Genomic DNA, 23,866 nt, shown 5'->3' on the forward strand with positions numbered 1-23,866 from the left:
GACGGCTGACGCTCCTCTGCTTCGGCTGAAGAGTCCTGCCTCCATACGGGCGTTCAGATGGAGCCTTCTGGTCAGGTTACAGCCGTCAGCCAACAGGGGGCGACGCTGCGACACAGGCCAGGTTAACGCAGCAGCAGAGATCTGCCCATGTCTCATCTTTTTTAAAACGCATATCTGATCATTTCCATGTGGCGATGCATCTGTTATTTACGTCACTGTCCTGGATCTCGCTACGCGTCCACTTAGCAGCCCCACCACAGACCGCCGTTAACGGCTTTATTATTAATACTAATACTAATATTAATTATTCTTTGTCTTATTGTGATGTCAGTATTTTATCAGCTCCCCCCCAGCAGCTTCATAAGCACAGAGACTCTGTTGGTTTAAACAAAGCTTCATGAATGCCTCTGCTAACAATTAGACGTCGTTACGTCATTAAAGAGCGGGCCGCCGTGTGGCGTCTGCGTTCTTCTTCTGTGGTCTGGGCGTCGCTTCAGGCTCTGATGGATCGCATTAATCAGTGAAATTTATTTAATCATTAAAATTAATTTAATCAGTGAAATTTATTTAATCATTAAAATTAATTTAATCAGTGAAATTTATTTAATTATTAACATTAGAATTAATTTAATCAGTAAAATTTATTTAATCAGTCAAATTTAATCATTAAAATTAATTTAATCAGTAAAATTTATTTAATTATTAAAATTTATTTAATCAGTGAAATGTATTTAATTATTAAAATGAACGACCTCAGCAGAAAATGGTGTTAGAGCGTTTAGTGATTATTGAGCTGATCTCCACATCGGACCCCAGGTTCTGCAGAACCTTCAGGTCCGTCATCAGGATGCATTTACTCCTCCCATGCTGATCAGGAAGGAAATCTGAGGTCCGGTACCGGAGGTTCTGTCCGACCCAAACCTGCCGGCGCCGGTCTCTAAGTGACGCGTTACGTAAGCCGTTACACAACGTCTTCCATAATTCATGGACCAGCGTCGCTCTGCTGGCATCACTTCCAGGTCCGCTGGGGAACCGGGTTTTCTGGACCAGGTTCTGGTTCTGGCTTTGAATCGGGTCGGCGCCTGGCTCAGAACATCTGAGAACTCAGAGCAGACCAAACCCCTCACAGCCGGTTGCTGGTTCTGTGGTTTGGGTTCTGATTGGGGAGAACCCGACCGACCTGGACCTTAGGATCCACTCCAGAACCACCCGGCAGACATCAGAACCTTTATAATGGGTCATTCCTCAGTCCGGTCCACTCGCTACCACGATAGGTCTGACCTGAACCAGAACAATCCTGGTACCGACTTAACCAGAGTGTAGAACCTGACGGCTTCTACCAGAACCACAGGAAAGTTAGAGGGACAGTACACAGCTTTGTACCATTGGACTTCAGCAAAGGTTCTGAGAATGTCCGGTTCTGTGCAATTAAAACCACCAGACTGGTTCTACGGGTCCAAAGGGTTCTGAAAAGGCCCAGAGAAACAACTGGGTTCTGCCTCCAGACTACAGAACTGCTGTAACTCCTGATCAGAACTTTTCTGTCTACATCTAGACCAGAACTCAGAACTCAGAAAAGTCCAGAAACTGGACCGGGTCCAGACCAACTCAGAACCCACACTAGTCTAGACCAAAATCCAGAATCAAATCCGGATCGTGGACCAGAATCTGACCGAGTTCTGATTAAATCCAACCCTGAATCAAAATGAAAGTCCGGAACCGGCCAGAACTGGGTTCTGACGTAAAATCCGGGCCTCGCTGTAGAGTTCTTGTCCTGGTTCCAGAGCGTTGGCTTGGTTCTGGACCGAAATGACAGCCTGAGTCCATATCTGAACCACATTTAGACCCGGTTCTAGGTCCAGCCTGCAGCGTCGGCTTGGTTCTGGACCCAAGGTTCTGATGTTGGTTCAGTCCTGAATCTAGAATAAAACACAACCGGGTCTTCTGTCCGGCACACAGGGTCCAAAACCAGCTCCAGATGATCCAAAACCAGGCAGGACCAGAACCGTTTCTTCCATTTGGACCCAGATTCACATCCATCATCACAAACACGCCAACAGAGAACCCAGATCCAGAGACCGTTCCAGACCTCTAACAGAACAGAACCCTGGTACTGAAGACCAGAGTTCTGTCCACATTTGGAACCGGACCGGTACCGGCGGTCCGACCCAGAGTTAAGAACCGAGTTTTTAGGTTAATCCACAGCGATGAACGACCCAGGAGGTTCTGGGTCCAGACCTCCTGACCCGGTTCCTACACCTGAACAGAGTTCTGAGTCCAGATGTGGTCCAGACCAGCCGTCACCTTCATCGGTACCGTGTCACAGGAAAGAGTCCAGCTCACCTTAACGTTACATAATTTATTAGTTTTACTATTTATTAGTTTTAGTTTTTGTCATTTTAAATCTATGTAACTACAGGTGTGAATAAAAGGTGTGAAATGATGGAGGGCGGAGCTACTGTTAGGCTGGGGGCCCCACAGGTGCCTCCTGGGGGCCACCTGGAGCCCGCGGGCCCCGTGTTGGTGCTCCTGGTCCAGAGCCCAGTCAGAGCAGAAGAACTGGAGGTTCTGGACGGACCTGAACCCTTCGGTCCGGTTCTGTGGGTCCAGAACAGACTGGACCGGTTCGGGTCATGAGGCTGACGGCAGCAGCGTGTCGGAGGCACGAGGCAGCGGCAGTAATCTGCTCACGTGCGGACTACCTGGTGGAGGGAGGAGGGGGGGAGGGGGGGGGGGGCTTAGGGGGCGGAGCCAGCGGCGCTCCGAGTCACCCCGCAGCTCCCAGCCCGCAGCAGAGCGATGGTCCCCGGCTCGGCAGCAGCATGTTGTCCGCCAGGAGGGAGACCTTCCCGGGTGTCACCTTCAGCGGAGCGCCGGCTGCGGCGGTGAGTCCTCTCCGGGGATGTCCCCTGGTTCTTTCCTCTCTGGTACTGTCCTCTGGTTCTGTCCTTAAGTTCTGTCCTCTCCAGGTCTGTCTCAGGTTCTTTCCTCTGGTTCTGTCCTCAGGTTCTGCTCCAGCATGACAGCAGCTCTGGTCTCTAACAGCTTTCACCAGATGTTCACAGATGTTTCTTGAGCCTCTGGTTCTGTCCTCTCTAGTTATGTCCTCTCTGACTGTCTGCTGGTTCTGTCCTTAATTTCTATCCTGTGGTTCTGTCCTCTGGTTCTATCCTGTGGTTCTGTCCTCTCAGGTTCTGTCCTCTCTGGTTCTGTCCTCTGGTTCTGTCCTGTGGTTCTGTCCTGTGGTTCTGTCCTCTCAGGTTCTGTTCTCTCTGGTTCTGTCCTCTCTGACTGTCTGCTGGTTCTGTCCCTAATTTCTGTCCTGTGGTTCTGTCCTCTCTGGTTCTGTCCTCTCTGGTTCTGTCCTCTGGTTCTGTCCCTAGGTTCTGTCCTCAGGTTCTGTCCTCTGGTTCTATCCTCTGGTCCTGTCCTCTGGTTCTATCCTCTTTGGTCCTGTCCTCTGGTTGTGTCCTCTCTGGTTCTGGTTCTCCTCACAGCTTCAGCAGCTGATCCCTTCCAGCTGTTTTCCTGAAGACGCTTTAATGCGTCTAGGTTTCAGTTATCCAACATTTTCTCTAAGTGCTTTTAACTCATTTATTTAGTACAGAGAGAAAAGGCCAGTCAGAACCTCTACCACCTTTAAGGCTTATTTATCTATAATTAATGCTGTTAATCACACTTTTCTCTGTTTGTAGCTAATGTGTGTTTTATTCCTTCACATGTTGGAATCTTTCTGGTCCCTCAGATAAACATAGAATAATCTGAGACACTTTTATTAAATGTTCAACTCAATTTTATTTATATACTCAATTTTATTTATATAGCACCAGTTCATGAAACAAGTCATCATCTCAAGGCTCTTTACAAGTCAGCTTCAATCAGATTATATAAATATTCTAAATATATAAATATATTTCTATTTTATATAAATTATTATTCTATTGTCAACACTTCCCTTACCTGCTGCTGCTGAATTTCCCAACGCTGGGAAAGTAGACCGTTATTCTATTATAGTCTTCTTTATTGTATTATAGTCTATTCTATTATAGTATATTATGCTCCACTTTATTCTATTATAGTCTACTTTATTCTATTGTCGTCTATTCTATTCTGTTATAGTATATTATGCTCTACTTTATTCTATTCTATTATAGTCTATTCTGTTTTATTATAGTCTATTCTGTTCTATTGTAGTCTGTTATAAGTCTACTGTATTCTATTCTAGTCTACTTTATTCTAGTCTTTTTTATTCTGTTCTATTGTAGTCTACTTTATTCTGTTCTATTCTAGTCTATTCTAGTCTACTTTATTCAGTTCTATTTTATTCTGTTCTATTCTAGTCTTTTTTATTCTGTTCTATTGTAGTCTACTTTATTCTGTTCTATTCTAGTCTTTTTTATTCTGTTCTATTGTAGTCTACTCTATTGTAGGTCTCTGACAGCAGAACCAGTGGCTCTACCTCTCAGACGGTAGAACTTAGCAGAGGTTCTACATTGTGTTCAGGTTCAGCCTGAAGCTATAAACTTCTCTGAGTTGATTTAATCCCTTTAATCTGTTTAAATCCAGGTTTATAAACCCAGAGCAGGAATTTCCTCTCAGCTCTGAGGGAGTTTTAGCACAAATGGTCTCTGCTGTTGCTGCAGCTTCACCTCCTGCTTCATTATAGTTCCCTTAACTTTGGTGAGCAGAAACTCTCTGACCGGCATTATTATTATTCTGCTCACTTTGTGATAATTAATCAATTAAGATGTCTGAATTGCTCTTATAGTTTTATATATTTATAAATAACATGAAAGCCTGTCTGTAGTAGACCAACACTGACCAATGTAACTCCATCAGCAGTGCTGACAGCCAGCAGATCAGGCTTTGTTGACCGAGGTGGTGGTGAAGGGGGGGGGGGGGCATCACTGCAAAGGTTATTTCTGCAGTGACCCCCCCCCCCCCACCTCCACCAGTATAAATAGACCGGGTGTGATGGGCTTATTGGGTCTTATCGCCACCAGAACCCGACCGGAGGACCTGAGGCCCGGACGGACCGGGGGGCGTGTCCTAAGAAGCTGGGCTCCACCAATCAGCTGCGGCTGCTGCTCTACATCCTGATTCCCACCGTCAGCCTGCTGGGGGCGCTGCTGCTGCTGGGCCTGGCCCTCACAGGTAGGAAGCTCCTGCCTCCAGGACCCCCCCCCCCACACCCCCCCCCCCCCCCCCCCGTCAGCATCTGGACCCATAGCTTTAGAACTGGAGGGATGCAGAACCGGGTCAGAACCATGGAGGAGTAACACAAAGTTCTGCTCTCCTCCTCCCTTCTCTTTATCTCACTCTTCTGTTTCTTTTCCTCCACTTCATCCCTTCTTCATGTTTTCACTTCATTTCTTCCATCCTTCTCCTCTTTTATACTTTTACTTTCATCTCTTCTTTAGGACCTTTTTCCTCTTTTCCCTCCATCCTACCTCTATTACCCCTCCATCCCTCCCTTCATCCTCCCTTCATCCATCATCCCTCCTTCATCACCTCTCCATCCTCCCTCCCCTCCTCCCTCCCTCCTTCCATCCCTCCATCCTCCCTCCATCCTCCTGTTTTTAGGGGACAGAAAGGAGCGGATGGAGGACAGGGTGTAGGAGGAAGGATGACACACATGCCGTGTTGATTAAACCACGCGTGCTTCGTCTGGTCGCCATGACAGCAGGGAGTCCCTCAGCCAATCAGAGACAGCCTCAGCCTTTCATCCTGAAAGACTTTCAAATATTTACGCTGGCTGGTAGTAAAGGAGACGTTGGTGTTTGTCCTCCTTCACCACCGCTTTCATCTCTTCTTCCTCACCCTTTTCAGTCAGTTTACTCTCTTCTTCTCCTCCTCTTCCTCTCTTTTTATCTCGCGTACTGTCTTCTTCTTCTTCTGCTCCCCTTCAGTCCAGCCCTCTGATCTTCTGCCTCCCTCACAGCTGCTTTCTGCTGCCTCGTGTCTTCGCCGACTCCCCCACATGGTGTCACGCCATTAAAGGCTTAATGGGGTGTAAAATCTCTGCCTGCCTTTGTTTCTCTTCGCCGGCGGCCTTCACAGTCAGCGGCAGAAAGAGAAAGAAGCTCCTATTCTACCTCCTGTTGCCATAGATCCTCAGCAGATGTTCCTCTGTGATCAGAACTGATAATTATGCTCCTCAGGGACACCGTGTGCTTGGAACCACATTTAGCTCTGATCTCAGATGTTTTACATGACAAATAGACCTAAATATAACAAATAAAGGAGATTTTACCACTGAGAAGGTTGTTGGTGGTCTTCACAGGGAAACCTGCCTGGACTCTGCAGTGCATCATGGGTGTCCAGTGGAGGTGAACTGACCTTTGACCTCTTTGGACCACCGGTCAGGCTTAGAGGCTCAGAGTTTAGGCTTAAAGGTATACTATGCAACCGGGGTTGATTTTCCAGCGAGGCTCCCCCCAGAGGGTGAAAGTAAAAGTGCACTGTCGTAAAGATGCTCAGCTGTTCTGGTTCCTCCATCAAGCCAGGCGCGGTTGTTTTGAGCTTAGCAGACAGGCGAACGCAACGAAAAGTGGAAAAAACGGCAGTACAAACAATGACTAACACAGTGAAGGTATGAACATCAAGCTTCCCGCTTCCCCAAGTGCGGTATTTCCCCCACAGACCCCCAGGGCGGCCGAGAAAACCTTTGTTCGACCTGAAATGACTCATTTAATCATCCAAAACGGTATGGAACACATTAATTAACTGAAAAATGTTGCATAGTATGCCTTTAAGAGGATGTTATGTTAAAGATCTGCTCCTGCTGTTAAACCTCCTGGCCAGCAGGAGGCAGTAAGCAGCAACAATCAGCTTTTGTCAGCTTGACTTTGGCTTTAGTACCAGTGGTCCTCAAAAGACGGAAAGAAATGACCTAAAGGTTCTTCAGAGTAACACTAAGTTTTCCAAGTAGCATTACATGTCGTTCTGTATGCACTCTGACAAATAAAGTTGTTTCTCTCTCTCTCTATTAGTTATTATTACCCTGAAGGTTAACAGAAGCGTCTCATCTATGACCCTGATCTAAAAATTTAAATATTAAAGCTGCAGTAAAAGAGATCAAATGAGAACTTCTCTTTGTGTATCACTGAATCTGTCTCAGAAACATGAGAAACTCCTGCAGTGAAAATGCTGAGGCAGCTAAACTTGGTTTGGAGCTGTGCTTGGACTAATCAGGATCAGGATCAGACATACTTTAATAAATTAGTGGCTGAATTGGGTTTGATTTCCCTCCCAGATTCAAGCTGTAACCTCAGAAAGAAATGGACCACAGAACGTAGGCCCTACAGGTGTTCACGGTTCAGTACTGGCAGATCTCAGTGGTTTCTACAGGAGTTTATCATCTGATGAAGTAATGATCTGTGCACTTTAACAGCTCATCTCTTTGCTCCTGAGCGTTTATTCGTCACTGTTAATTTGGTATATCACACATGATTGGTTGTAGCTGGAACCACTAAAGGCATGTCTGTAGATCTTTTACAGACCACAGGTCTAAATGCTTTAAAAATAAACACTAAGCCGATTAACCATTATAAACGGATCATACGTAAAAAAGCAAAAGGAGGCGAGGTGGTTTGACAGAATTAGCATGTTTAACTTTAAAGCGACATGTATGGAAGGAGGCAGAGTAACTTTAGGGAGCTGTTTATAAAACAGTGTAAAGTTATAGACTATTATAAAACCCTAAATAAATTACATTAATGCCCATAAAAGCAGGAAAACTGAAATGTTGATTGCATTGTTCTGGTATTTAAACCCTAAAGAGTCTGGTAGAGATCTGAAGTGCGTTGCCTCTGCTGAGCTGCACATCATGTTGTGTGTTTCTGCAGAAAAGCTTGAAACAGCTGAGATGCATGAGGATCCTGTAACGGGACAGTCAGCTAAAGCTCAGCATCGTCTGCATAGAGGGAAACACGGCGGCATGAGAGCCGGTCTGAAAGAGGCCGTCTGATGTGAAACACAGCAGTCTGAGCTCACATCCCTGAGGAACCCCACAGGATCTGATGTCTGCTCATTTAGACCGTCCATTCAGATTCTGCTCATTTAAACTCTATAAATACAGAGTTTAGTTCACAACCCAGAGGGTCTGATGTCTGCTCATTTAGACTCTATAAATACAGAGTTTAGTTCACAGTTGTTCCAAAGATAAAATCAGTAAATCGTTTTGGTTGGTTGGTCCAGTAGCAGATCAACCTTCCCTGTTTGGTCCATTCCTGTGTTTTTATTGGCTCGGCAGAGTCAGATCTGCTGGTGACTCATTTAATTTAACATGCAGCATTTTAACCAGAAACACAGCAGCTGACTCACGTAGCAGCCTCACCATGGCAACTAATTCAGAAAATGTCAGAAAATGTCAGAAGATGTCAGAAGATGTCAGAAAATGTCAGAAGATGTCAGAAAACGATAACTCCAGGTCAGAGTCAGACTGTGGGTAACATCCATGCAGAGAACCACTCTGACCTGCTGACAGCTCTGGGCTTTATTGTCCTGGTAGGAGGAGATCTCCACCTGGACCAGGATCACAGTCTGATGCCTCTCTGTCTGGATGTAAAGTTTACCGTTTCCATCTCCTCAGGTATATTTGGGGGGAACCTCCTGGACTCCCCAGACTCTTCCTCCTCCTCTTCTTCCTCATTTGAGGCTGAAAACAGGACTTCTGGGGGAAGAGGGGTGGCGTACCACAGCCAGAGCACGCCAGCCCACACCGCCGCTCCTCCAGCCTCCTCCTCCTCTCAGGCCTCGCCGTCCCAGCCATACACGAAGCTTCCTGATTGGCTGGCCTCGGTGACATCACTGAGCACCTCCCTGCCGATGAGCAGCACCACCCCGGCGCCTGACACAGGTAAACGGGAACAGATCTGTGTCCAGGTGAGCTTCAGAACCAGGAATGTGTGTCAGGACAACAACTCCCACAATCCCTCAGTGCTGCAGCCTGTTTTTGTGGATGAGCCAATAGGAGCCGTCCTCTGCTGTCCACCGTGTGTCCCTGTGAGGACCAGAGGTGGAGCAGCAGGTCACAGCCTGGTTTGGGGGGGGGGTCCGTCAGATAAAACGGAGCCAAGCAGATTTCTGATGAGTCATTGCATCGTCTTGGGCTTTAAGATTCTCCTCGTCTCCGTCTCTGGTCCTCTGCTGTCCTCTGCTGTCCTCCGTCTGTCTCTCTGTATTAACGGCAGTGGAGGGGAATGCTGATGAGGCGCGCCCCGTCCTGCGCTCTGATTGGCTGAGCGCATGTTTAACCTGTAATCTAACGGCTTCCAGCGGTACCGCAGAGTACGGACCAGCGTCAGTCATTTAGAGTGAGACCGGCCTGGAAGAGCTGCCAGAACCTCCAGAACCTCCAGAACCTCCAGAACCTCTGATCCTGGGTCAGAGTTACTGACCCGGTTCTTATCAGGAATAAAGACGCGGCTGGTCAGAACCGCTCTGCTAGCAGATAAATCATGACTGAACGTTGATCTGAGGAGAGACGGAGGTCCAGAACCTGCTCCAGCAGAACCCCCCCCTCATGTTCTGGTTCTACCCGCAGGGCGGTGCCAGCTGATCCTGGAGCCCCAGTGCCACATGCTGCCCTACAACCAGACGTGGCTGTCCTCCTCCGGCGCCGTGGTCAAGAGCTCCGAGGTCGACATGCTGCTAAGGTAAGGCTGTGCAGCGGACCCGCCCGTTCTGGTTCTGGTTCTGGTTCTGGTTCTGGTCTTTCCTGAGGTGTTCCTCACCGGTCCGGCTGCTGGAAGAACCGGCGAACAGAAGGTCGTCATCCTGTACTGGGTCACCAAAGGTTCTGCAGGCGGTCTGGTTCGGCCCAGATTTTAATTTTTCAATATATTTTATTGAATTTTCTCTTTTAGGACACAACTAATTAACTAACTTAAGATTGTAGACATGTGCTTACATTCACTCACCATTCAAACCTGCATTTGGTCTAAGAAAGAAAAAAATGTACAAAACTCTTTAGATTAGGACAGAGAAAAATAACAAAACAGTATGAAAGTAGAAACTGTAGTGAAGACACTGATTAATAAGCTCCGCCTTCATATATAATCCTCACATATGGCTCCCAGAGGTTCTTCTGTTTACCTTTGGTGATGTATTTTAGTTTTTCAGCAAATAACTCTTTATCTGCAGCGTCTTCAGTTTTCTCTCAGTGTGTAAAACTTTTCTAGAGCAGCTTTTCTATCCATCAACCCGTCCTCCAGTTGGCCAAGGTCCAGCTGAGTCAGCGGGTCCAACATAGGAACCAAACCGCTGACCTGGACTCTCCAGAACCTCCTCCTCATCAGACTGTGGTCAGAACCACCTCAGCCAGCTCCTGTAGGATGGAGGAGGTCCTGTTAGGTCCAGTTTACCTCATTATCCGCCCCATGTCCGCCTGTAGCTACAGAGGACCACATAGATATACACACATAGATATCAATGCATAATCAGACCTGGGTTAACTAAGCTCTGGCAGGCGCGGTTCTGACCCACAATGCTTTGTGCCCAGGTTCTTCAGCTACCTCAGCAGACTGTCCTGCTACAGACACATCATGCTGTTCGGCTGCTCGCTGGCGCTGCCCGAGTGCCTGGAGGCCACCGGGACGATCAGCAGGTAACCTTCTGCTTTCTGTGACTGTAATCCTTCCTAATGACGAGCAGGAATGCTGGGAAATGTAGTCCATCTGACCTCAGTGGCTGCTCAGACAGTAAATGAGTTCAGGGCTCAGAATGACAGCAGCTCAGCGTAAACTCTACGGCAGGGGTGTCAAACTTATTCTGGTTTAGGGGCCGCATTCAGCTTAATCTGATCTCAAGAGGGCCACACGAGTAAATTCATTACAAGATTAAATAGAACTAATAAATGTGGACTTGTTGTTGATTTTTATATTAAGTTAATTTCACTTTTACACAATATATAATGAATAACCTCAGCGTTTTTAAGAAGAGCAAGTGCAATTTCAACAATACTTTTACTCAGTTAAACATTTACTTGTGCATTATGCATAAGAACTGATCACAGTGATTGTACAATGTTGAAAAACATTTATTCACATTTTTTGGAACTTAAAAACACTGTCCTGCATGACAAAATACATCAAACAGATAAAAATTAAGAAATGATTTAAATTTTTCCACACCCGAAGCTTAATCTGCTAATTAAAACACAGCGCCCCTCGTGGACAATATAGGAACTGCATATTTTCAATTAAACGAAGTACATGTTTTTTTTCAATAATTGTTTTATCATTCTCTTCCTTTTATCTTGTCCACTTGTGAAAGTCAAATCTGATGAGCTCTTTGTGGCATATTATTGCCACATTGCCAGACAGGACACTGGGGAAAAAAATAAATAAATGTTTTTTTTTTTTGTTTTTTTTGTTTTATAATGATAAAGCATTTAGCCACAGGGCCGGACTAAATTGTTCGGCGGGCTGGATCTGGCCCGCGGGCCGTATGTTTGACACCCCTGCTCTCCGGTTGATAATCGTGTTTCCCGGCAGGACGGTGGTGCTGCCCTGCGCTTCCTTCTGCGAGGCGGCCAGGGAGGGCTGTGAGCCCGTCCTCCAGATGTTTAACGCCTCCTGGCCCGACTTCCTGCGATGCTCGCAGTTCAACAAAAACAGCTCATCTTCATCCTCGTCGCCTTCAACGTCACCATCGTCGCCCCTGGCAACGTCGCCATCACCATCGTCGCCCCTGGCAACGCCGCCGTCACCATCGTCGCCCCTGGCAACGCCGCCGTGTTTCACGCCGCACCAGATCAAAGGGAAAACCTGTGAGTGGCCAACACACACACCTCCTGGTTAACCCGTGGCGCGTTCTGATGACATCACTGCTCTGCCTGCTCTCTGATTGGCCGGCAGCTGTGTGCGGCGGGAAGGACAACTTCCTGTGTGCCACGGGGATTTGTGTCCCCCAGAAACTGGTGTGCAACGGTTACAACGACTGTGACGACTGGAGCGACGAGACGCACTGCGGTGAGCAAACACGCCGAATCGCTGCATTGTGGTCTGTGTAAATGCCACAGGAAGTGTTGAGCCCATCGCCATGGCGATGTTTGTGCCAGTGATTGATTGGCTGACAGCGGGGAGGAACCTCCTGAAGCCTGCGAGCGCGTGACATCAGCGAGGTGTCATGGGAACGGCTGGGGTCGGCGCTCCTCCTGACCTCAGCACAGCTGCATGAATTTATCAGCTGCTTTAAAAGAACAACGACTGAGAGAAGACAAAACAGGGAAAGAGAGGCTGAAAAGGCTGAAAAGGCTGAAAAGGCTGGAGGAGCAGGTCACAGGGTGGAGCAGAGTCAGGGTGTGAACACTGGATGTGTCTCTAATGAGATTAGCAGAAAGGCTCCAGAACAGGAAAACATCCCTGAGGCTCCATTCAGGAGTAAAACCAGGCCAGCTGTGAGTGATGGCAATAAATGATGTTCATGCAGTAAAGGAGGGAACCAGGATAAAAGAGTCTGTGAAGACGAGGTGAGGATGAGGATGATGAGAGCTGTCTCTGTGTCGCAGAGTGTCCTGAGGAAGAGTTCCGCTGTAACACCGGCCGCTGTCTTCCTCCTGCTCTGGTCTGTGACGGCTACGACGACTGCGGAGATCTGAGCGATGAACTCAACTGTGGTGAGAAAACACGACCCTGCCGCGCCCCTTAACACCCCCCCCCCCCAGAGAGCCCCATGCATCACCACCTGTAGCAGGCGGTGGAGGTGTGGCATCCAGGTTAACATCCAGGTTAACATCCAGGTGTGACATCCAGGTTAACATCCAGGTTAACATCCAGGTTAACATCCAGGTTAACATCCAGGTTAACATGCAGGTTAACATCCAGGTTAACATCCAGGTTAACATCCAGGTTAACATCCAGGTTAACCTCCAGGGGGATAGCACGTGTGACGTGAAGCAACAGGAGCTGCTCTGTCTGCTGTTGAGCTGGGAAACACCACACCGTTGTTTCCTCTGCGTGTGTCCTGTGATCGCTGGTTCAGACCCAGCTGTGGGGTCCCACAGAGGGTCTGTAATAAATGCCTGACCTGACGGCTGTCCTGACGGCCTGCTGGGCGTAACTCTGTGTCTGACAGTGTGTAACCTGAGCCGGGAGCATCGCTGCGGGGACGGCCGCTGCGTCTCCAAGGACTGGCTCTGTGACGGAGACCACGACTGTCTGGACAAAAGCGACGAGCTCAACTGCTGTGAGTTTCTGCTTTAAGCGGGGGGGGGGGGGTGATTATGGCTCAGCAGCATCAGACATCAGCGGCTGTCTGAGCTCCAGGCAGCAGGACTAAAGCCTTATTGGTCAGCATGTTTCTGCAGGACGTCTGAGGTACTGCCGTCTGAACGCCGCTGTGTTTGTGTCTGCAGCCTGTAAGAGCCAGGGCCTGCTGGAGTGCAGGAACGGTCAATGCGTCCCCTCGGCCTTCCGCTGCGACGGCGAGGACGACTGCAAGGACGGCAGCGACGAGGAGCACTGCAGCCGAGAGCAGAGTGAGGCGTCTGCCCATTTCCCCCGTCTTTACCAGTCCTCCCTGTGTTCAGCTGCCTAAAGGATGAAGAAATACAAAGTTTTATCCTGTTTCTGTAGATATTAATCCTGCTGTGAACTTTAACCTTTACCAGAACAGGTCTCTACCAGATCCATAACTGAGTTCATCTAAGGAAACGACCTGGATCAGTGAACTAGAGATTGGCTGGGATGAAACATTTAAATCATTTAGTGATCAGATGTAGCCGGTTCTCTCTGGGCCCGCCCCTAAACCCAGGCCCCGCCCCTAAACCCAGGCCCCGCCCCTAAACTCAGGACCCGCCCCTAAACTCAGACCACGCCCCTAAACTCAGACCACGCCCCTACACTCAGGCTCCGCCCCTAAACTCCGCCCCCACCCTAAACTCAGGCCCCACCCCTAAACTCAGGCCCCGCCCCTAATCTCAGGCTCCGCCCCTAAACTCAGGCCGTAGGGAACCGTTTAGCTCTGATTATCAGGTAGTGATGATGTCATCCAGGAGGGTTCTAACTGCCCCTCCTCCCACTGATACGTCTCCAGTGAACATGAGGCAAAGGGCCGATGCCACAGGCAGCTTTGCTTTATTAAAACTCCACCTGGAGCTCCTGGAGCAGAACCTCCGGTGCTGTGATGTAAAAGCTAACGATCTAGTGTGATAACGGCGGGGTCCGTGCTGTCCACGCCATTCTCCGGTGTCTCCCACGACTAAAGAGGATGCTGCAGAGAGTCCATCTTAGTCAGCCTGAAGGATCCAGGCTCACTGGGAGGTCTTAATCACACAGGAAGGAGTCAGTGCCGACCCAGACGGTTCTGTAACCGGACCCAGCGTGTTTATCACATGGTTGTCGTTCCTGAGTGTTGCTCTGCTGGTGTCTCCTCCAGGCCCCGGCGGCTGTGTCCCCGGTCAGCCCGGCTGCATGTCCCCTCCCTGCCAGCCAGCCTGTGGAGGCGCGAGCGCCGCCTGCGACCCCAGAAACACCAACTGCTGTGAGTTGTCACCGGACCGTCCTCACCTCAGCAGACACACGGCTGCCCTGAGCCGGTCCCGGACCTGCTGAGTCCGCTCTGCAGGAAAACATGTTAAATAAAAACCTGCTGCTCGGCAGGAGGGAAGGTTTATACTTTAGCTAGCCTGGCAGGTAGACTGTTCCACCTGGTGTCGCCCCCTGGTGGTGTGGTGTGGTGGTGACTCTGCTCTCTGGCCTCCAGCTCGCTGTGAGCCCATCACCCTGGAGCTGTGCATGAACCTGCCCTACAACCTGACCAGTTTCCCCAACTACCTGGGCCACCTGTCCCAGAGAGAGAGCTCCGTGTCCTGGGAGTCCTCCCTCTTCCCGGCACTGGTCCAGACCGGCTGCTACCAGTACCTCATGTTCTACGCCTGCACGCTGCTGGTCCCCAAGTGCGACCCCGTAAGCCTGCAGAAGGTCCCTCCCTGCAGGTCGGCGCTTCCTGACCGCACTGATGATTTTTACAGCCGCTGCAGCTGCTCGCGTGTCCGTGACCCGCCCGGTCCTCTGTCCTGCAGGTCGCTGTGCCGCAGCGCCAAGGAGAAGTGTGAGTCGGTGCTCGGCATCGTGGGTCTGCAGTGGCCTGAGGACTCGGACTGCGGTCAGTTTCCAGAGGACAGAGGAAACGCCACCTGTCTGCTGCCGGAGGACGGAGTGGACGGTACGCCGCCTCTGTTTGTGTTTGCCCTGACGATGACGCTGACGTTTCGCCGCCTGACTCTGAAATCTGTGTTGTCATGGCGACAGAGTGCTCGCCCAGCCACTTCAAGTGCCGGTCCGGCCGTTGCGTCCTGGGGAGCAAGCGCTGCGACGGACACCTGGACTGTGACGACCACAGCGACGAGGACAACTGCGGTGAGGCATCTCTGTGGCATCACCTGTCAGCGCACCTGTAGTTTCACACCTTTGTGACCCCGCTGACGTCTCCGCCGCAGGCTGCTCTGAGCGCGCTCTGTGGGAGTGTCCCGGCAGTAAGGTCTGCATCAAACCCACCATGATCTGCGACGGGTTCCCAGACTGCCCCCTGCAGGTGGACGAGGCCAACTGCTGTAAGATCCAGTGTTGTACTGCTGTGGAAATGTTAAACTTTAGTCCTGAATGCAACGTGTAAAGCTTTCATGAAGGTACGGGTAAAGGACGGTGGTGTTTGTTGTGTCTGCAGCGGTCTGCAGAGACAACGAGCTGGCCTGCAACAACCACCAGTGTGTCCATCGGACGCTGTGGTGTGACGGGAAGAAGCACTGCTCAGACAGCTCCGACGAGTGGGACTGTGGTACGATACCAATCTTTGCTGTACTTAGCGTGACGCCGCTTTAAAGCTTAATTTGTTTTATAACGGATCTAAAAAAATCAGAATGTGGTAAAAAAAACACACAAATAAAAGTTTCAGCTGAAAGCAATAGAGGCTTTCATTGGTGCTTTAGAGGAAGTTGGTGGCCAGTAAATAAGAGACAGCTCTGAATGCTTGGAACATTTCTTCAGTCATAATGGGTTCTGTGCTGATCTCCACCTCTGCAGTTTCTCTGTCCGACCAGTCCGGTTCTGTTCTCACCGTGTTTAAGACGGCTGCAGAGTATCAGGTCTGTGCAGACGAGTGGAACCCCGACCTGAGCAGACTGACCTGCAACCAGCTGGGACTAGGGTAAGGTCAGTAACACACGCCATCGTTATGAAGGATGTTAGCTAGAGCCGTTCCCTAGCCAGGCTACAGTAGCCGATTCATGCATGCAGCCGTCTAAGAGCGCGGCAGAGTGACTGTCATGAGCTCCTCTTCAGGGTCCCCTCCTCTGTTTCGATGGTGCCCGACCAGCCGGGGGTCCCAGGCCGGCGCCGCTGGCTCCATGTCCATCCAGAGTGGAGCCTGAGAAACGGTTCTGCCCTGCAGGCCCGACTGGAGAAGAGAAGGTATCGATTTAAAGGACCTGGGCTTCCAGTCTGTATTAAGATGTTTATCTCAGTGCAGGAACGTCCTTCACTTCACCTAAAACAAAGAGATAAAACGATTCTGCCTCTAATAACATCTGGTTTTTGGGTCATTATTGTAAAATTGGGGGCTAGTCTGGGATGCAATACTGTTCTAGATCCTCTGTTTCTGTGTGGATTTAAATCATGTTTGCAGACATGTTTATTCAGCTCAGGCTATCAGAAACTTCAACTGCCGTGAAGTCCACAAACATCTCCAAATATGTCAGTCTGACTTCTCCAGAAATTATTCATTCCACTTTTCTTCTGTGAAATTCTCAGTACGTCTGTTGGAGCTCAGTCAGATGCAGCATCTCTGTCCAGGGAACAAACTGGGAAGGTTAATTTAGTCAAATCCGTCTAATTATGTCCTTTTCCCTCCTTCCTCCAGTCATGCATGTCACTCCAGGCGAAGGGTTTCAGTCCTGTGTGCCAGAGAAGGTAAACATTTCTTCTTCTCCTGGAGAATGTGTAACATCCATGTTCAGACGTTCCTTTGCTAACTCTAGCCTAGCGCTCCGTGGTTAACCTTCCTCCTCCATCAGAGTGTGGTCTGCGTCCAGCGCTGGGCCTCCACCCTCACAGGACCAAGCGGATCCTGGGGGGCCGGGTGTCTCGGCGGGGGGCGTGGCCCTGGCAGTGCTCGCTGCAGAGCGGTCAGAGCGGACACGTCTGCGGCTGCGTCCTCATCTCCCGCCAGTGGGCTCTGACGGTGGCTCACTGCTTCGAGGGGTGAGGCGCCGGGCGCCGTCTGCAGCCGACGCCGTGGATCCGAGCTCTCTGTGTGTGAACGTGGTTCTGTTTATGTCGCGCAGGAGGGAGAACGCCGAGCTGTGGAAGGTGGTGCTGGGCCTGACCAACCTGGACCACCCCGGCCCTCACAGTCAGACCCGCAGCGTGCGCGCCATCATCGTCCACCCGCGGTACAACCGGGCGGTGGTGGACTACGACATCAGCGTGGTCCAGCTGGACTCTGAGGTCAGACCGTCACAGAGCTATGATTGTCGGCAGAAACCGGGCGGCGCTGACCGGTCGGCTCGTTGCAGGTGGAGGAGACGGCCCACGTCAGACCGGTGTGTCTGCCTCAGCCCGGTCAGCTGCCCTCACCGGACTCCTACTGCTACATCACCGGCTGGGGCCACATGGGCAACAGGAGTGAGTGAACACTGCAGGGCACAAGATGGAGACCGGTCTGAGAACCGGGCTGACGGTGTTAGGAGAACCCAGCCCAGAGATCCAAACACACAAAACTCACTGGCCACTAGACCTGGCAACAATCCTGGTGGTTCAACCAATCACCCGATGCTTTGAAGGCCTGTACAGAGTGCGTACAGAACGAAATTTCATTTGCATACAGCTTAAGAATTTCAGTGAATTGCAGTGGATTCCAGAATAAAGAAACTTTGCAGGATAATAAAATAACTTTGCCGGCTAATAAATAATCTTATCTTATCTTTAAGATAAGATAAGATAGTCTTTATTGATCTCACATTGGAGAAAGTCACTTGTCACATTGGCTCAATAGTCAGGAGTAGGAAAAGGTGCATCAATTATATACAGTGGATCAAAAAGAAAATGAGAAAAACATAAGAATACAAAAAAAATACTAAGAAATCGGAGTATACAGATGATGTCCTGTGTACTTCCCGGTTATATACACATATATATATATATATATACACATATATATATATAAATAAATAAATATATATATACATTCATATATATATATATATATATATATATATATATATATATATATATATATATATATATATATATATATATATATATATATATGTATGCACACATACATATGCCTACATACACATGTACTGACATATATTCCCTCAAACAACCCCTGTTGTTTATGAACAACGAGGCAGATTTCCATCTGCAGGGAGGGACATATCTCTCTAAGATGGATTTGGGGAGTATCTGTGAGCTAAAACTGGACTCGACACAGGAAGTGGAGATCGGCAGACGGGACGATACTGATCAGTTTGTTTAGATTCACAATATTCTCTAATGTTCCCACAAAGCTTCTGCTTACTTTCACCAAAACAAACTAAAACATCTTTTAGTGAACACCTCCTTCCACCCAGGTTAGGTTTTGTCCTCCAGCAGCGTAGTTTCCCTGTAATGTTAGGAGCGTCTGGCTCAAAATGGGATAAAAACTGGTTTTAGACAAACTTCTCTTTGCTCGTTCATTTTTAAATATCCTTTCATTGAATTTGGACCTGTTCGTTATATTTAACCTTGAAGCTTCAAGGTTATTTTTAACCTTGAAGCTTCAGGTGTGATGAAGGCGACTGACTGAGGTTCAAACAGAGCGTTAGAATTTTTCAATTCAATTATATTTATATAGCGCCAATTCATGAAACATGTCATCTCAAGGGACTTTACAAAGTCAAATCAATCAGATTATACAGATTGGTCAAACATTTCCTATATAAGGGAACCAATTGATTGCATCAAAGTCCCGACAAGCAGCATTCACTCCTGGAGAAGCGTAGAGCTACAGGGAGAGTCGTCTGCATTGTCTATGGCTTTGCAGCAATCCCTCATACTGAGCGACTGAGAATAACGGCGGTTGACCTTGAATGAGGTTGTTGGTACCAGAAACCGCTGATCTGCTGGACTTCTCCTGCCCATCCATCCTTCAGAACCAGCAGACAGCTGCTGGGTGAATCCTCGCCATGAAGAGCAGCTCTAAGTTCGCCGTGTCCCTCTGGGCAGCAGAGACGTGTCCCAGAGGAGGCGTCCAGTCAGAGGCAGCACTCCTGGACTCCTTAGCTTTGGTCCTAACCTCTGTTGCTCCGCTGACCTCTTCTCTCTCTGTCCGCAGTGCCCTTTAAGCTCCAGGAGGGGGAGGTCCGCATCATCTCCATGTCTCAGTGTCAGTCCTACTTTGACATGAAGACTATAACTCCCAGGATGCTTTGTGCTGGCTACGAAGCTGGAACCGTCGACTCCTGTATGGTAAAGTTTCTGCTGCTCTTTTACTGGTCAGAGAAACATTCTGGAGACTCAAAGGGGCTCCCTGGCTGCGGTTCTTCTGGGCTGAGAACCCTCTCCACGGCAGACAAACCGGACCTTTTCTGAGCGTCTGATCTGTTTCAGGGCGACAGCGGCGGCCCGCTGGTGTGCGAGGAGGAGGACGGCCTCCACTGGCGGCTGTTCGGCCTGACGTCCTGGGGCAGCGTGTGCTTCAGCAAAGTTCTGGGACCGGGAGTCTACAGCAACGTGACCCACTTCACCCCCTGGATCCAGCAGCAGATCTACATCCACACCTACCTGACCGACCCCCACGCCGCGTCCCAACCCCAACACTAGGTCATTCAGGAGGAAGTGATGTCACTGATAGTGTCAGCTCTCCCTCAGTTCCCCTAACTGTGCCTAAAACTACAGACAGAGCCTTGTGACGGTACCTTCTGTACACCAGAGGGGACCCAGCGGGAAAGAGTGAAGAAGTTCTGGGACTGGATGTTTGTTCAGAAACACAAATCTAGGAAGTTCATCCACTTTACAGAAGCTCTGCAGATGTAGACGTTATGTTAGATGAAGATCTCATTCGTCAGCCAACAGGTGGGACCCATATGGACTCGACTCCGGCTGGATGGGTACTGAGAGGGACTGGGTTCAAAAGAGGATTCCTGCATTGGACCCAGGTGGGTCCAGACCCAGAACTTCAGCTCAAATTGGGCAAAACATCTGGAGTTCTTATGGGCCACTCTTTAATTGAATGTCCTGCATCAAACCTGAACAGGAAACTAGTAATTTCCAATTCCCTTATGGGTCCCATTCTTTAATTTAAAGTCCTGCATCAAACCTGAAGCTGAAATTAACCTGGGGTCAAACTGTAACCACATCTGGGCCCATTTTCAGCTCATTTCCAGCCCGTATGGGTCCCATTAGTAAATGTTGGCTGTACAACACATTTCCACAGTGACACTAAAAGTCCTTTAGTTTTCAGATTAAGGGTGATTTACTAAAACTGCAGTCTTTTGATTGTATTATATCGTTGTCCTGAATTAAGTTTTTTTTTATTAATTATATCTTGTAGTGTTTGTCTTAGACAAAAACATCTTGTTTCTAGTTTTTGCTACAAAATGAATCACCACTGCCATGAAATCTACAGTTCAACACAACCCAAATCAAGTTTAATCAAGTTTGTTGTTTAAACGTTTCATTTTCTTCTTCACTTTCTTTGCCCCCATGAACAGAAACTCAGAGGAAAAACCTTCCATCTAAACCCTATGATGTACGTTTTACAGCAACATTTTATTTTATAAGCAGCTTCATTTCTGGTAAATCTAAACCTTTTTCTAGAACAAAATCCAGTGTCTTCTTAGTCTAAATCTATCGTTGAAACTACTTCCTGTCTTCTCTTGACGTGTTCCTGTAATTTTCTCCATTTGAGCTTCTGTTCACCATTTCCTGCATGTCAAATGTGGCATTAATTTAATTACTGAACACATGATTTATGGTTTCTCTGTATGAAGCTTGTTTAAATATGAGGATATTGCTCCGTGGGACATTTTGCATGTTTTGAAACCAATCAAAGCATCCCTAAACAACATTAATGCACAGAGTCAGCTCTCAGTGGACGTGTACTCATGGTGCGGTCCATTTGTCTCAGAACTATAAACTAACCAGTCGCAGATTACACTCGCTCCCATCTTTTCTCAGTTCCACTTTCCCTCTTATCGGACAGAAGGAAAAAACATGGACGCTCGCTCCAAAACCATGTTAAGTGTACAAATACATCCAGAATGACTTTTAAAGTCACATTTTACTGCAAAATCTTTTTTTAAGCATTGCTGAGCTGTTCATTTTATCATGAAACGTTAAACAACAGGAGGCGATCCTTCATTGCTCGTTTAGCCTGAATGGATAAAACCGTGACCATAACGCTGCTCTACGTTGTATTTTGTCCACATAAACAGAGCTGAAACATCCCATGTTATGATCACTGGAAAGCAGTACCTGTACGCCTGACTAATATTACAGAAATAATAGAACTAGAAGGAATAAACTGCTAGAAATGGAAAAGATAGAATGTTTAATGTTGCTGCCAGTAGCAGCTTTCCCAATGGGAAGTCGGGCCTGTTGCTCCGACTTTCCAACTCGTAATTTTGACTTTAGGGGGCGTTCCAGTTGACATTTTTCGGAAATTCCCACTAGCTACGTAGCTAAATGGGACGCAGCATTAATCCTAGCATTTAGCGAGTAACCAGTTCATGTTGAGGTAGAGGAGTTTTCTGCTTCTTAGAAAACGGCGTATTAAGGCAGCGTAGCACTTCCAGCTGGTTGTGTTTCAGTTACAAAAACTGACCTGAAATAAATAAAAAAAATACAACAATCTGCATCAAAGATCCTTCGACAGAGAAACTCTGGATGTTGACTTTGTGAAGTAATGGAGCATCTGTGGAGATCATTACATAAACACGACTGACACCAAATCTTTTCAACGGAAACAGACATGAGGAACAGTTAATATGGAGGAAATGTGGAACATTTATATCCTGTTGTTTCAGCATTAAACAGTATGTTACATATAAATATGATTAGTCTCTTTATCTAACACAGTCATGTTTTGTTGTATAACTAACAGCAAAAAGGCATTTAAACTGCTGCTGTCAATAATAGAATATCATACATATAGAACAAAATGTAAGCAAATCTTAACAGTAAATTAGCTAAACCAACCAGCTAAATAATATTATTCTGCATTTAATTTGTAACTGTCTTTTTTTATCCTGACTCACCAACATGAACAGAGCATCGCTAACGTCTAGCTAGCTATAGCGTGAAGCACAAATGTAGCACACTGACAGCATATTTACACAGTGAGGAAGGTTAGCCCAGTTAGCTTAGCTGTGTTTTCAGTTATTGTGTTAAAGCTGAAGTTTAATGTGTCCACAAACGTAAAAGCATTAAATAAAAACCAATACCTGATGTTTTATGACGTCCATCTTCAGATAAAATCGCCACAGAGAAGAGAAACTGTTAGCATTCAATGCTAACTATCTTCAGGCTAACGATTCGGTTTTTTGTGCATGAAAGTGACACAAACTTGTCTTTAAATATTAATTTAGAAACGTGTCCTTTATAGAAAACCTGGAACTTAAAATAGGACAATTTAACAGTTATTTCTGGTGCAAATTAACCCTAAACAGGATATACGTGTGTTTAGCTTGTTAATGTGTGTGAAGAGACCGCATCATCCAAATGTTGGTTTTAGTTGTAAATGCTGGAGTAAAAACTTTATTCCATAACTACAATAAAAACAAGCTTTTGCTGAAAACGTTGTGGAGTAAAACAGCTGCTCTCCTGAACCCAACGTGGTAAATTCATGTTCTCACACCTGGAGGAACCTGACCTGCTGCTGAATGAATGGAAGAACTGTTTTCTCTACGTTCTTCCCGCCATGAACTCACAAACAGATAAAGAATCCTTCTGATTTCTGGACATTTGAAGACTGTTTCTCTGTGAGGTTTCCTGACTGCTAAATGCTGAATGTTTGATGTTGCTCAACTAAAATCTGGCACCGGAACGTTCCACCTCTCTGCGGCTGTCTGGGGTTCTGAGAGTATTTTTCTACAGCTTTTTGTACGTGGCGCTTCTCACAAAGCTGTCGGTGTGTGTGAGAACATGCAGTCGCCTGTACGTCTCCTTTAGTTAAGCTCTGATCATAGTGTTGCCATGACGATCAGGAACCGATCGACCCTGTGGACGGAAATGCTTCATGGCCTGTAGCCTCTGACGTTTTGTGTAAATGGTGAATATCTGGGTTGTATCTCGTGTTGTGTGACACCAATAAACCTGTCCACACCCACAGCGAGTGGCTTTGACTCACCGTCTGTCTGCAGATCTGTTTCCACTTCCTCTTTCTCCAGTATAGAAACCAGAACCTCAGCTGTTTTTATAGACTGCCAAATCATTTCCTGTTAATATCAGAAATCACAATGTCCATAAAAAGCAGGACATTGATCTAGATGGGAGTTGTTAGATTATCATATATAATAATCCAGGTTAATCTATTAAACTACAACAGAGACTTCATGACTGTAACTCAGGAGCTGCAGCCGACCGTCAGTCTGTCTCCAGGTTCTGGTTTAAACCGAAATTTAAACCAAGAAGAAGAAGTTTGATTCCAGGTGAATAAAATCATGAAAGGATTTCCGTACAAGCGGGACAACAAAGAACCGGGTCCAGGTGCGGTAGAAAGGGAACCCTGCTCAGGTTCTCCAGAAAGCTTCAATAAACATGAACCTGGAAGCTGTGACCGGAGATCAGACACTTCTACTGAGGGCGGACCCTAGACCCAGAAAGAGCAGAACCGGACCGGTCCGGTCTCTGTATCGATGGAGGCCACGCCCATTATTACC

At 47.7% G+C, this 23,866-nt stretch overlaps 2 protein-coding genes across 2 annotated transcripts in view; one reads left to right on the forward strand and one right to left on the reverse strand.

Moving 5' to 3' along the window:
- Positions 1-23,866, reverse strand: part of LOC118560255 (protein NLRC3-like) — a 943,592-nt gene that overhangs the window by 510,249 nt on the left and 409,477 nt on the right. The window lies entirely within an intron of this gene.
- corin (corin, serine peptidase) lies at positions 2,761-23,329 on the forward strand. Its single transcript, XM_012857974.3, has 24 exons — positions 2,761-2,885; positions 5,004-5,154; positions 8,594-8,860; positions 9,548-9,659; positions 10,505-10,609; positions 11,499-11,773; positions 11,862-11,975; positions 12,515-12,622; positions 13,081-13,191; positions 13,361-13,483; positions 14,383-14,487; positions 14,710-14,941; positions 15,029-15,171; positions 15,258-15,365; positions 15,446-15,559; positions 15,673-15,783; positions 16,029-16,152; positions 16,287-16,415; positions 16,864-16,913; positions 17,018-17,204; positions 17,288-17,450; positions 17,519-17,627; positions 19,321-19,454; positions 19,596-23,329. The coding sequence occupies exons 1-24, from the start codon at positions 2,823-2,825 to the stop codon at positions 19,806-19,808; spliced, it is 3,351 nt and encodes a 1,116-aa protein (XP_012713428.3). The 5' UTR covers positions 2,761-2,822; the 3' UTR covers positions 19,809-23,329.

Source organism: Fundulus heteroclitus, unplaced genomic scaffold (genome assembly GCF_011125445.2).
Source record: "Fundulus heteroclitus isolate FHET01 unplaced genomic scaffold, MU-UCD_Fhet_4.1 scaffold_41, whole genome shotgun sequence".
In the NCBI taxonomy this organism is placed as follows: Eukaryota; Metazoa; Chordata; class Actinopteri; order Cyprinodontiformes; family Fundulidae; genus Fundulus; species Fundulus heteroclitus.

What these genes read in the sequence shown, in the direction of transcription:
- corin (XM_012857974.3), top strand. Translation starts at nt 2,823, where the DNA reads ATGTTGTCCGCCAGGAGGGAGACCTTCCCGGGTGTCACCTTCAGCGGA. An exon ending in TGCAACCAGCTGGGACTAGG is followed by an intron (nt 16,153 to 16,286) that starts GTAAGGTCAGTA and finishes GCTCCTCTTCAG; the next exon opens with GGTCCCCTCCTCTGTTTCGA. An exon ending in GCCCGACTGGAGAAGAGAAG is followed by an intron (nt 16,416 to 16,863) that starts GTATCGATTTAA and finishes TCCTTCCTCCAG; the next exon opens with TCATGCATGTCACTCCAGGC.